Source organism: Brachionichthys hirsutus, chromosome 18, assembly GCF_040956055.1.
Source record: "Brachionichthys hirsutus isolate HB-005 chromosome 18, CSIRO-AGI_Bhir_v1, whole genome shotgun sequence".
In the NCBI taxonomy this organism is placed as follows: domain Eukaryota; kingdom Metazoa; phylum Chordata; class Actinopteri; order Lophiiformes; family Brachionichthyidae; genus Brachionichthys; species Brachionichthys hirsutus.
The window spans coordinates 747,332-759,831 of NC_090914.1; the positions used below are offsets into that span (position 1 = coordinate 747,332).

At 49.0% G+C, this 12,500-nt stretch overlaps 1 protein-coding gene across 2 annotated transcripts in view; it reads left to right on the forward strand.

Annotated features, from left to right (window-relative positions):
• The window catches only part of zgc:110158 (uncharacterized protein LOC553590 homolog), a 14,993-nt gene extending 5,009 nt beyond the window's left edge, over window positions 1–9,984 (forward strand). The window contains exons 4-18 of one of the 2 annotated variants that reach the window (XM_068752265.1): window positions 214–298; window positions 5,125–5,214; window positions 6,563–6,646; window positions 7,377–7,436; window positions 7,517–7,583; window positions 8,009–8,073; window positions 8,172–8,233; window positions 8,322–8,367; window positions 8,610–8,645; window positions 8,730–8,784; window positions 8,963–9,033; window positions 9,106–9,184; window positions 9,270–9,298; window positions 9,384–9,485; window positions 9,955–9,984. In XM_068752265.1, the coding sequence (XP_068608366.1) occupies window positions 214–298; window positions 5,125–5,214; window positions 6,563–6,646; window positions 7,377–7,436; window positions 7,517–7,583; window positions 8,009–8,073; window positions 8,172–8,233; window positions 8,322–8,367; window positions 8,610–8,645; window positions 8,730–8,784; window positions 8,963–9,033; window positions 9,106–9,184; window positions 9,270–9,298; window positions 9,384–9,485; window positions 9,955–9,984 (961 nt within the window). The remainder of the gene's footprint in view (window positions 1–213; window positions 299–5,124; window positions 5,215–6,562; window positions 6,647–7,376; window positions 7,437–7,516; window positions 7,584–8,008; window positions 8,074–8,171; window positions 8,234–8,321; window positions 8,368–8,609; window positions 8,646–8,729; window positions 8,785–8,962; window positions 9,034–9,105; window positions 9,185–9,269; window positions 9,299–9,383; window positions 9,486–9,954) is intronic. The other variant, XM_068752266.1, reaches the window with a different exon arrangement.
• The last annotated feature ends 2,516 nt before the right edge of the window (window positions 9,985–12,500 follow it).

Sequence of the window (12,500 nt, forward strand, 5' to 3'; positions counted from 1 at the left end):
CGTAGGTCCACCTGAACAGAGGCGTGTTTAGTCCCACGGGTCGGCCATGATTGAAGGAGTTAGCTTAGCCAGCTAGCCTCTCATCCATTAGCAGACGCTTGCTACCCACCGCGCTGCAAAGCGAGTGTCTGAACGGGTGGTGAAAAGCTGTTGTGCATTTGTTGTTTTGCCCCCTTTGATAACCTTTAACCTCTGCCCCCCCCTTTATTCCAGTGTGTTCTGGGACCTGTATTGTGCGGCTCCAGACCGGAGGGAGACGTGCGAGCACTCCAGCGAGGCGAAGGCCTTCCATGACTACGTGAGTTACCGACCTTCCGTTCCTCTTGGTTTCTCTCGTCGTGCATGTAAACTTTTATTTGCCTCTGAGGTCAGAGGTCGCTGTCTAGCGTTGGTAGAGATTCAGCATCTGGTTGAAGGATGCTTCGGGGGGGGCATCTGCCTGCTGTCATGGATCCAGGGGGATGAGCCTGTGCGTGTCCATTTGTGTCGCGGTTCACACTGTGCATCTTCTCTGAATAGTGTGGGGAGATAATGGAATCGAGTTCTAGCAGATAAAGGAGAGGGGAGGGATTAATCTAGGCTCCGCCCCCAGAGGTTCAGGCCTTCGGCTAGCGTCAGAGAAAGTATTTTAAGAGGTGCCACATGCTAAGCTAATGCAGTTTTAACAGCGATCCTGGGACCGTCAGACGGCCGTCGGCGGTTTGGGGATTATCGAGAGCTGGAGTGTTAGAAAATTGACGTCTGTTACCTTCGTTAAGAATTCCAGAAATATTGTGATATTTTAAAAGGAGGACGTTGGTATGTGAGCGTCCCACAGGAAGACAACGCTTTATACAGAACAAACAATGTTCATTTACAAGTGTTTACGTGTAAATATCTTAATACTCTTTTGTGATGTCAGGTGTCTTTAGCTCTTGTGTTTTATTCCTGCATTTGACACAGCGTCGTGAAAACTGTCAGGTTTTGAAGCTTAGAAGTTCACATCCCGAAAATGTAGTAATTTTAAAAATAATTACGGTAAATAAGAAATGACTTTGGGTTTATTTATCAGAGAATAAAGAAATAAAAATAATAAGGGCATAGATAAATAAATTCTGTCATTATTTCCCTCTGCGACTCCTGCCTCCCACCCCCTCACCATTATCCCTCCTCCCCCTCTCTCCCCATCTCCTCCATCCAGTACCGCTATCACCTCTGTCCGCCCAGAGAAGATTGATTGGCTAATCTATCTGTTTACCCACAATGCCGAGAAGCGCCAAGGAGCTCGGACAGGGAAACGCAAACGAGGGACAGTTGCACACTTTGAAATGTGAAAATGTTGGGAAAGGATGCTTTCCTTTCGTTCGGCATCCTCTGCTGCCTTGCTGGATGGCTCTCGTGTAACCGTACCTTTTCACATAGCCTTATATGTTAATGAAATATTTAAACGGGCTGTATTAGTTACTGTTAACGGCTGCTTCACACGCCGCAGTCGGCTCATAAACCCAGCTCTAAAAATAATTTCTTATAACGAGCTCCACTACGTAAAGATTTTTTTTCTAGCAGGGCTCGACTTCGACGCCGCGACGAACTTCATCCCGCCTGCGTTTTTACCGGGAGGCGGCTGCCTTCGCTCCGACGGCGTCGCTGTGCTGTAATGGAAAAAGCGAAGAGAGCTCCGTTAAAGCTGATAATTAGCTGCGTGATAAAGTTTGGAAATACTGTGAGGCACAAACCAAAGCCATCCTGAACAAAGGATGCAGAGTCAGATTGAGAGAAAGGTTCCCGTCTGACCCGAGGACCCGGTGACTGTTGCCCAGTTTCAGGGTCTTAAAAACAGATTTCATTCATTCATAGTCATTCCCTCCAGGAACAGGTTGGATCTGGAAAGAAAATGTTTGTGAATTTTTAGCCACAAAAAGAGAATTTCCACCAATTGAATTCAAGTTTGGGAAACTTGAGTCATTCTTTTGCATTTAATTAGTTGTATGTATTTAATATTCACAAGAGGAAGAGATTATTGGTGAAATTAACGTTCAAAACCTTTTCTGTGCTGGACATGCTAATGCTGTTAGCTAATGGCAGCGCATTTGTGGCTCATGCAAAAGATGCACAAGTTTGCACGTTTATGGTGCTGAGACACTTCATCCTGCTGCAGCGGTGCGTAGCTTAGCTGCTACAGGGACACGCTCATATCCTCGTCCTTCCGAGTGTTGGCTAAGTGGATGTTGTGTCTGCGGCGTGTGTCATCACGCGTGTTGGCGTGTGCACGGGTCCGTCTGTCTGCTTCGGCACCAAGACTTTGGCAGAGGCTTTTTGGGAAAGAGTGTGTTTGGTGTGTCAGTGGAGAGGACCAGCTGGGCTTTCAGAGCGTGTGTGTGTGTGTGTGTGTGTGTGTGTGCGTGTGCGCGTGTGTGTGTCTGTCAGACGTATCCTGTTGCTCCAAAGCGAAACATGCTGTTTTGACTGGCCTGATAAATTAGCCAGATCGCCACAGTCAGCTATTTTTCCTCCTCGCTGCTCGCTGCTTCGTCGTCCCCCCCCCGCCCCCCCCGCCCCTCCCCTGCTCCGAGCGCCGAGGACGGCGGGTCAAGGAGACGGTGATGAGGTTCATATCAGTGTGAACCAGAATGTAGATTAGTACCGTCTCCAGGCAGGGACACGCCCGGCCGGATGCATCCTCCTCTTCCTCCCCCTCCCACTTTTCAGCCGGTGTTTATTTCTCTGTCTTCATCCTGTGAACGGTATCCAGCCCGGGGGTCAATAATGTGTTGAGCGCTATTGATCAGTCCGGTAGGTCCTCCCTCTGGGCGATGGAACCGGAGAGGGAGGGATCGATGCTGTTGTGTGTGGCCCGTCTACGTACGGCACCGGGCTGGCCAATCAGATCGTTAGTCTTTTGTCCTTTGATGGATTATTCGTCAGTGACTGGTTTTCTGCTAAAAATGAACGTCAGCACGGTGATGTCACAGGGAGGCGGGGCATTTTTCTGACTTTAAGAATCAGATGTTGCTTTTTGTTGCACATCTTTCAAATGAAGGAGGGTTTAAACCCATTTAGCAGAGGAAGTAGGTTAGCAGCAGCTAACGTAGCATTGCCAGTTTCTCCCTTTTGCCGGTCTGCATTTGAAACGGTGTCCCGTTGGTTTTGTTGAACTTCCGGCTTCAGTAAAGGAAACTCATTCGTTCCTTCCTGCCGAACATCGGCGTCGTCCTCCACCTCAGAAAGCAACATTCTTTATAAGCGTTGATGTTTGTGTTTACGTAAAGATCGTCTCCTTGTTTGTGTTTACCTGCTCCGAGGACACGCCCGTGCAGGTTTTCCCACCAAATCCAGTTTTCCTAATTCACAAAGTTTGACAGTCTGAGATGAAATTTAAAGGTAGGCGTACACACGAAAAAAATGCACAACAGGATCCTTTGGTCCAATCAGGGAACTGGAGCTGATCATTAATCAATAACTACAGGATGACCCCGTGATCGATCAGGATCCCACATTCTTTTTGCCCCTTCATCTTTTTCCTCTTCTGCATCTTCTCTCTGCATCCTGGAGCTGGGGGTGCCAGGGGGACGGTGGAGATGGGACCTGTCTCCATAGCAACAGCTTCTGCAAGCTGCTGACACCCCAATGGGGGGAAGAGAGAGAGAGGGGGGGGGGAATGCAGGGGATGGTTGGGGCGCTGCTGAAGATGTGTGCACGACGGTGCTGGGAAAATAGGTGCAGAGGGTCACGGGAAGGAGAAGAGACTGAGAAGCATGTGCAGGAGAAGAGGAGGGGGGGGGGGGGGGCCCTGCTCCCTCCTCCCTCCTCAGAGACTCTGGCCTGCTAGCACATTAGCATAAAGACAGGGGGAGGCGGGTGATTATTCCGTTAGCAGAGGAAGGGCAGCGAGCGTGTTGGAGTACATGCGTGTGGCTGGTGGTTCTCGCCCATGTGCAGTGTCACATGACCTAGTGCGTGTGTGCTGATGGGACGGCCTGGGGGTGGGATCAATCCCCCTCTGCTGAACGGCGTTACCGTCGTGTGGTGCAACTCTTTGTGTGTCACTGTTTGCACACACGTGTGTGTTTGTTCTGGCATGCTTGTGTAACGCTGCGAACACGCGTCTACACCTGTGTGTGGACAGGAACAGTTATATCATTTAGCTTCTTTGTGTTGTGATCGAGTTTACTTGAGTCCTCTAATGCTGGTTAATCAATAATCCATTCTGTTAGATATATTCTCGATTAATTATCTGATTAAAAAGCAAAGATTTGGTAGCCTTAAATTAAATGCAACTTTACTGGAAGCAGGTTTTTCTTTCTGAGGTTCAGAGATCATCTACGAAGAGGAGGCATCCCTCTGTTGGATGTGATGAAACCGACTGTTCTGCAGTTCTACAGAGTGATGCTTCTTCGTTTTTATCTGTCCTGTTACTCATGAAAGGATGAACATGAACTAACAGCTGATGCTAACTCTCCTTTAAGTGGCTCCTCCTGCTTCACTTTGGTTGCTGAGCGATCAGATGCTTATCGATTGGCCTAGATCCTGTCATGTGATTGGCTCAGGGGATCCCTCCCTTTAAACCCAAATCTCTGTGTATATAATCTAAGGATGAATCAAAGCTTCCATTGTAATCTCAGTTCGTTACTCTGTTCTAATGAGCATCATTTAATTATATTCTTATGTAATATCATCTTTAATTTGTCACACGTCCATATGAAGAGTATAGATTCATGTCATGTTTAATGTCATTGAAATATTTGGTATAAATTAACATAAACTCATGATCTTGTCCAAAGAGATGTTTAATGTCTTATAAGTAAAGATTTGACTTTTTGAACATACAGGAAGTGTTTGATGACATCACTTCCGTTTTGGACCTGAAGGAACTTTTTTTTTTTTTCAAACTTTATTAACATAACTCACAGTACAAAACTCACAGCATAGATCTCGCCCTTCGACATTACATCAAACATTCACATCTTGACCTGAAGGAACTGAATACATGTTTCTGTGTGAGATCAACTTTCTCCTCTTCTTCCGGGTTGGTTGTGGTTTCAGGTGCGGACGCTGCCCCCTGTAGGAATTCACCAGCGAGTGCATGTTGTATGTAAATAATGCAGCTGCACACACACACATTTAATCACCGTTTGTGTGTTCCAGAGCGCAGCGGCGGCACCCAGCCCGGTGATGGGCAACATGCCCCCCAACGACGCCATGCCAGGCGGTCCCATGCCCCCAGGCTTCTTCCAGGTACGACCCGCCCTCCCTTCTACCATCCTTTCACTTCTTTTATCCCTCCATCGCCTACTAAAACGCTCATACGGCTCTTTCTCCACCGCCCGTCCATCTCTCAGCATCCGGAAACAAATCAAGGGAACATTTAATTCTTAAATTCAGTCCATTTACAATCCCAACCGGAGTTCAGCCAGAACCGTTGCTCCGTCTTTCCCACTTATTTTCCTTCCCCCCGCCCCCAACAAATGTTTCCAACCATAGTTCATCCAGATGTTGATGTTCCCTCCCACATCAATCCATGGCTCGCTCCCATTCGTATCCGTCTCCATTCACGCGTCTGTCCTGCCCGGCTCTGTGAAGGGAAAGGTTTTAGCGTGGGGGGGGGGGGAACACACCGACACACACATCCTTGTGATGGACAGTGCTGGCATTTAGCAGGGGGGGGTGATAAGGTGGTGGAGAGGAGAGGGAGAGAAGGAGAGAGGGAGGGAGGGGAAGGTGAAGCATCAAATTGTGACCCGGTGTTTGCTTCTATCGCCGAATGCGCCTCTATTGTTTGCTAGCTGGGGGGGGGGGGGGGGTTAGCCAGTGTACGACTGTGAATAAGCAAGGGAAGGCGGCTGAGGAGAGGCGTGGAGGTGCTATTTATAACGTGTGAGATTGGGCGAGCGTGTGTGTGTTGCGTTCAGGACTTCGGAGTGATGGAAAGATCGGGTCGTTGGCTGCGGATGTGGGCCCGGCTGTGTCCAATCAGAGCTCCCTCTCTAAGTGGACCCCGCGCATGTTATTCGTTCAAAGGTCACTTTTTCTGCCTCACCTTATGTTAATCATCCGGGTCTTAAACATGGGACAAGGATTCCTATCGGATCGCAGAACCCGACCTGAACGTTCTGAACCGGTACCGGGAGGAAGAAGATCGACTCGCCGTGACGGATACGAGCGGCTGATTGGGTCCTTGCCCCGCTGCTGTGCGTAGGGAGTTATTTCTTAGGGGTCGTTGACCTTTGTCTGGGGGTGAGGAGGCAGCAGACCCCGCCGGGACGTTGTCACGCAGGAGCAGGTTCACAAGGGAGAACTCCTCTGGTTTTTCTTGTATTGTTTTTGTGGTTGAAACTTGTAGCAGCACCGCCCCCGTGTGGTTGGGGGGGAGACCTGCATACGCCGCCCACCTAAACAACAATCGGGCTCCATGCTTGGTTCTGGTTCCTCTGGACTCTGACTGCTGTGTTTTATTTTAAATAAAGATTCCGCCCAAAATGTCCCAGCGTCACCGCCCCCTTCCTCTGATGAGGTCATTCCTCCAGGTGTAAACCCCTCCCCTCCCCTCCCCTCCCCTCTCTGATATGGCTCTTCTTTCTTAAAGGGACCACCCGGCTCTCAGCAGTCCCCCCACGCACAGCCCCCCACACACAACCCCAGCAACCCCATGATGGGACCCCACGGCCAGGTAAGACCAACACCCTTCCATCCCCTCCGACCCCCCCTTACACACACACACACACTAGACACACTCCTCCTCCTCCCTTTGCCCGGCGCTTCTTAGCTCTTAGCTAACCCCTCCTCCAGTAGCCAGCGGGGCCCGTTCCTCACCAGAGCCCAGAGACGGGTGTCCCCCACGCGGGATGAATAATTCACCTGCTGCCCCACCCCCGAAGCAGCTTGCGTTGGGGGGGGGGTGGGTTGAACAATTATCTGCTCCTCCATTCTCAGCACAAACACACACTCCCTTCAACTGTTAGTTTATAAACAGGAAGGAGGTGCTATGGATGCACACACACACACACACGCACACACGCACGCACACACCTAGTCTGGCCTCAGAATGCTTTCCTTCACAGTTAGCATGCTGTTAGCCGTTAGCAGCCCGGAGCTCCGCTCCTGTGGTTTCTGGTTTCCTCCGTGGGTGGGGGGGTGTGGAGCGGCTTCTTCTCAGGTTTTAGGCGGTGTTGTCGTCTCTAATGGACCTCGGGCCGGATCGTCTTACACCACGCCCACCGTTGTGTGTGTGTGTGTGTGTCCGTCTGCGCGCACACACTTGCTTCTTGAAATCTCCCTGGTGTTTTTCATGTTGCCGTCATGTCATCCGTCATCGAACCATGCCGTGTCCACGATGCGCCTCCCGATCAATGATCTCGGGTTTATCAATAACGAAAACTCCTCATTCTCCTCTCCTGCAGCCCTTCATGTCGCCACGGTATCCAGGTGGGCCACGCCCCTCGCTCCGAATGCCAAATCAGGTAAGCTGGTGGGATTTATTGCTGAGTTTTTCTCATTTGAAGAATTATCTTTAACACGATGTTCCGGTGTTTCCTCCCAGCCTCCGGGAGGAGTCCCCGGATCTCAGCCTCTCCTACCAAACAGTTTGGACCCAACAAGACCGCAAGGTGAGTCCGGATCACGTGACGACGTTTGATGATTTGGTGTGTGGGTCGGAGATTAGATACATGTCATCCATAGATTTCTGTTGATTACGCCCACTTTGTATTTAAAGAGGAGTTAAAAAATGTTATAAACAAATTAATGAAAGTAAATTATTTATTCCCAATTGGAATGTTCAAATAGTAAAGAATATTTGGGATGAACCAGCTGTCTAAGATCCTCACACTCTGCTTTAGTGTTTGGTTCTGGTTCTGGTTCCGGTCTGGGTCGTGTCCTGGTGGGGGTCCGGGCTGATATTAGCTGCAGATTACATTTTTGGCCTCCGACTCATGAGATTCGAATAAGCCCACGTCCGCGGCGGGTCTTTGATCCTGACCCTTTGAAGATGAGCCATGTGGATTTACCTCCGTGTCCGTGTCTGCTGTTTCAGGACATCCTAACATGGGAGGACCAATGAGGATGAACCCCCCCAGAGGAATGGCCATGGGCCCACAGGTATGACGCACCTGGACACGCCTGTTGATTGATTTATTGTTATTTATTATTGTGTTATATTCTAATGTTCTTAGTCCTTCTAACATGTTACCTCGCAGAATTACGGCGGTATGAGGCCTCCCCCCAACTCCATGGGGGGTCCCATGCCAGGAATGAACATGTAAGTTCAAGTTAGAGCCGCCTGCTCCAATAGCATCAGAGTCTCTGTGATCCAGAGCCGTCTTCATCCTCTCCTCCCTCTGCCTCAGGGGTCCTGGAGGAAGAGGGCCTTGGCCGGGACCCAATGCAAACTCAGTAAGTCGGGAACTTTGACCTTTGACCTGAGGAGGGAGCAGTGATGTCATGTTCCCGCTACTTGTATCTTATCAGGATGTTTTATTTTTCTTCCTAAATGTGGGAAAAGGTTTCACGGCTTTTAGAGGTGGGAACCAAACGAGGATGACGAATAGATGAAGGTGTCGCAGCCCAGACGCTGTTTGTGAATTATTTTAGCTTATTGGGTGTTCTGATCGATCGTCTCCTCTTTCCTCCTGCAGATAGCCTACTCCTCCTCATCTCCAGGGAACTACGTGGTGAGCAGCTCTGCTTTATTATTATTATCATTGATTTATTTTCTGCGGAGCCTGGCTTTGAACCTTCATATCTTTGCTCCCCAGGGCCCCCCAGGTGGGGGAGGTCCGCCTGGAACTCCCATCATGCCCAGCCCAGGTGGTGCGTCAGCTAACTACGTCCCCCAGCACTAACACGTGTATCTGGTCCCCCCCCCCCCACACTCTAAACACGCATGAATGAGTCCCGCCCCCTTTTCCATGGTTTCAGATCATTTAACGTTTTAGTATTTTTGAATGAATGATTGATTCTTTTCTAATAAATCACTGGTTTCCTCCAGATTCCACTAACTCCAGTGAAAACATCTACACGATGATGAATCCCATCGGCCCGGGTGGGAACAGACCCAACGTGAGGCTCTGCTACTATTTGACACATTTACAACATTTTAGGTGGCAATTTCCCAGCTCTGCTTTCCTTTAGTTTCCTATGGGACCGGGTCCCGACGGGCCGATGGGGGCGTTGGGGGCGATGGAGCCACACCACATGAACGGATCACTAGGTTGGTTTCAAAAGGAATGACTGCTGTAACTAATAATGGATCAAGTTCACCTTCATAATCAATACCCCCCCCCCCCTCCCTCCAGGGTCCGGGGACATGGACGGGTTGCCAAAGGTGAGGCTCGAACTAAAAACATTTATGCACCGTTTTTTAGCTGTCGTCCCGTCAGGCCGCTCACTTTGCCCCCTCCCCCCTCCAGAGCTCTCCTAATAATATGGGGGGCATGAACAACCCTCCCGGAACGCCGCGGGATGATGGCGAAATGGGCGGGAACTTCCTGAACCCATTCCAAAGCGAAAGTGTAAGTAAGAACGGATGACATATCACGCTCCCTAACGGTTGTCCTGGACGTCCCGACACGAGCAGAGGGTCACATGATGAAGATGATGAAGATGAGGCCAGGTCTAGCACGCGATTACTTGGGACACAATTCAGTAGATGTTAAATTTCAATCAGGCAACGTCGTTAGCATTAGGCTATGTTTGGAGACTCTGGGGTGATTGATCGGGGCGTGGCCTAAAGTAAAGGGACAGGCTCGGAAGGGCTTAGAGTTCACCTGTTTAACGGGACGGGTTCAAACCGGGCCGATTCAGAGAGACATTTTAAATTGTTTTATTCTAAGACTGTTTCTGAACCCTCGTAATCAGAAAGGAAACTGCTGGGAGGAGGCCCGATGTCTCCTCCGGGTTGGAGCACCACCTGGTGGTGAAATGTTGTTTGTGCCATCCACTCACCTGTGCCCCCCCCCTTCCCTCTCTCTTTCTTCGCAGTATTCACCCAACATGACGATGAGTGTGTGATTTTATTTTTCCTTTTTTATTTCTGTTTATTTTTCCTCCTGTTATTACCTCCCCTGCACTTTTTTTTTCTTCACCTTGGATTGGACCCGCCCCCCTCCCAACTCTCCGCCTCTCCCTCCTTCCTCACCCATCTGGCCCGGGACTGCGCAGCCTTCTGGGACGGCCCTTGAGCTTGCTGGGACTCTAAGACGGGCCCTCCCGGGGCATGCAAGATGGCCACCGGCATAAACAGGAAGCAGTTGCAGAGCAACAGGAAGAGTCTCCTCTCTAACGTCGCCCCCGGCCTCCCTGGCTTTCCGTCAGGTTCTAGACAATGAGCGAGGGGAGGAGGACGGACAGAGGAGCGGGGGGAGGAGGCGACTCCGCCCTGCTCTTACTGGAAGCTTCTCAGAAACACTTTGGACGTTTTAAACATTTACTTTTATTTCCACCGCCGTTCCTCCGAGGGTCGGGCGGAGCTTTAACAGGTCTTGTGATGAACTTTTATTTTTCCATTTTGTTTATGTATTGGATCATTGCTATTTTTGTTATTGTTATTGTTATTGATTATATTGATAATTGATTTGAAAAGAGGTTCTGATTTTGTTGTCGTTTGGAACGGGCACATCGTCACGATGAAGGCGTTTTGCGCTCACAGATCAGAACGAGTTTGCTGTAAACGTGGCTCTGCGTGAGCACACCGCCCCCTGCAGGTAGGAGTTTACCCTTCATGGTACTGATTGGTCCCTTTCTGTAATTTTCCTCACTTTTAAAAGCATCTAAATTAAAAATGTTTTTGCTAATCCATCCCAGAAGAAGCATCTCCTGTTTTTCGTGGCTTCCAATGCAGTGAAATTCACACTTCTATTTATTTATGGACTTTAAATTTGTCTCCTGTTACTTTTTAAGTGTTACCCTGTTTTTCTTTTTTTTAACTCGTAGCAGCGGTGTAAATATGCAGATCCAGTCAGCCGCCCCCTCCGCCTGAGCCCTGAAGGTGTTTTAAGTTTCCCAACCTTTTTGATCTCGTGCTGCTCCCGCCCCCCCCCCCCCACCCCCCCGGGGTCACCACTGACCTCGGCGGCGTGGCGTCTCTGCTGACCCATCGTGAACACTTGGATTGTTTCTGTTGCTGATGAAACACACTGTGATGTCCGTCGCTTCTGCAACCTGTTCGATTCACCTTCCCTCCAAATAGACTTCCTGCTTGCTGCTGATTGGCTCCCCGGTATCACGTCAGAGCAGACCAGGTTAAAGCGTTGCCACCTGCATTTTCTTCTTTTTTTTGATCCACCATCAGCCGCACCCCTTACGTTTTTCTGAACGACTCCATCGTCTTGTTTTCACCTTTGTTTTTGTAAATACTGTAAAATGCATTTTGATATCATTGATATGTTTTTTGATATTTTCAATCATGATGGCTCGTTGTTCGGAAACGTGTCGGGATGATGAGAAACAGAAACTGGAGCTGCTATGGACTATGATGCTATTTCTTGTCACCGGATGCGGGGCTTTCCTGCGTCGGAGCTGTAGGACGGGGGGAAGAAGTGATGCAGCGTCACACGTTTCCTAGATAGATCTTAAACACGAGTCTCATCCGGATACGTCACGCCGAAAGCGAGTGAAGCTTCCCCAAATCTTCTGAACACTATTTTGCATTATTATGACGGGATTGAAGTTTTTTCCAAATCCTTTCTGTCTCCTGTGCGCTGCATTCCAGCATCCGCCCTCCTAACACAGAACGAGACGCACTGTCTCAAACTCACCAGGGACCAGAGAACATACTTTATGAAGGATTTTTTAAATCTATTTAAAAACGGTGCGGGAGGAATGTTTTTGGAAAAGCAGCTTCGGAATACTGTTGTGTAAATGCAGTGGAACGTCCTCCTATCTTTCTATCCTGTCAGTAAAGCCGTCACACGCTCATCCTTTCTGTAGTGCTCTTGTGCTGATGTATAATACTGTACCATTGAGGGGCGCAGTCAGAGAGGAGCTTTTTGATGACAGCAGTATTGAATATGAGGCGTTGCTTTGTATCTCATGTTAGGCTAGTTTCAGTTCTAAATGTCTCGTGTAGTAAAATAAGAGGTTCCTTCTTTGTATGTTTCTTTATATTGTAAAGTTTCTTTAGACACAAAATGTTTATTGGAAAAAAAGGTGGGAAAACTGCATTAATAGTAAATGTAATTTTTTTTGGTTCTGTTTACTTTTCATCAAGTTGTCGGTCGTCTTTGGCTTGTTGTCCCCCTCGTTGTAGATACATATTAAAACAAATAAATGACTTCACTCCTTTTGCCATGAACGCACGGATCACTGGGTTTACGCTCAATTACATTACATAAGAGTCAATTATATTACGTTAGGCAGCGCGGTGGCGCAGTGGGTGGTGCTGCTGCAGTCAGGAGCTTCTGGGTTCAAATCCTTTCTATGTGGAGTTTGTATGTTCTCCAGTTTCCTCTAAAAAGATCCAGCTGTGTGTGTGTGTGTGTGCGCGCGTGCGTGTGCGTGCGTGCGTGCGTGCGTGGTCCAGTAACGGA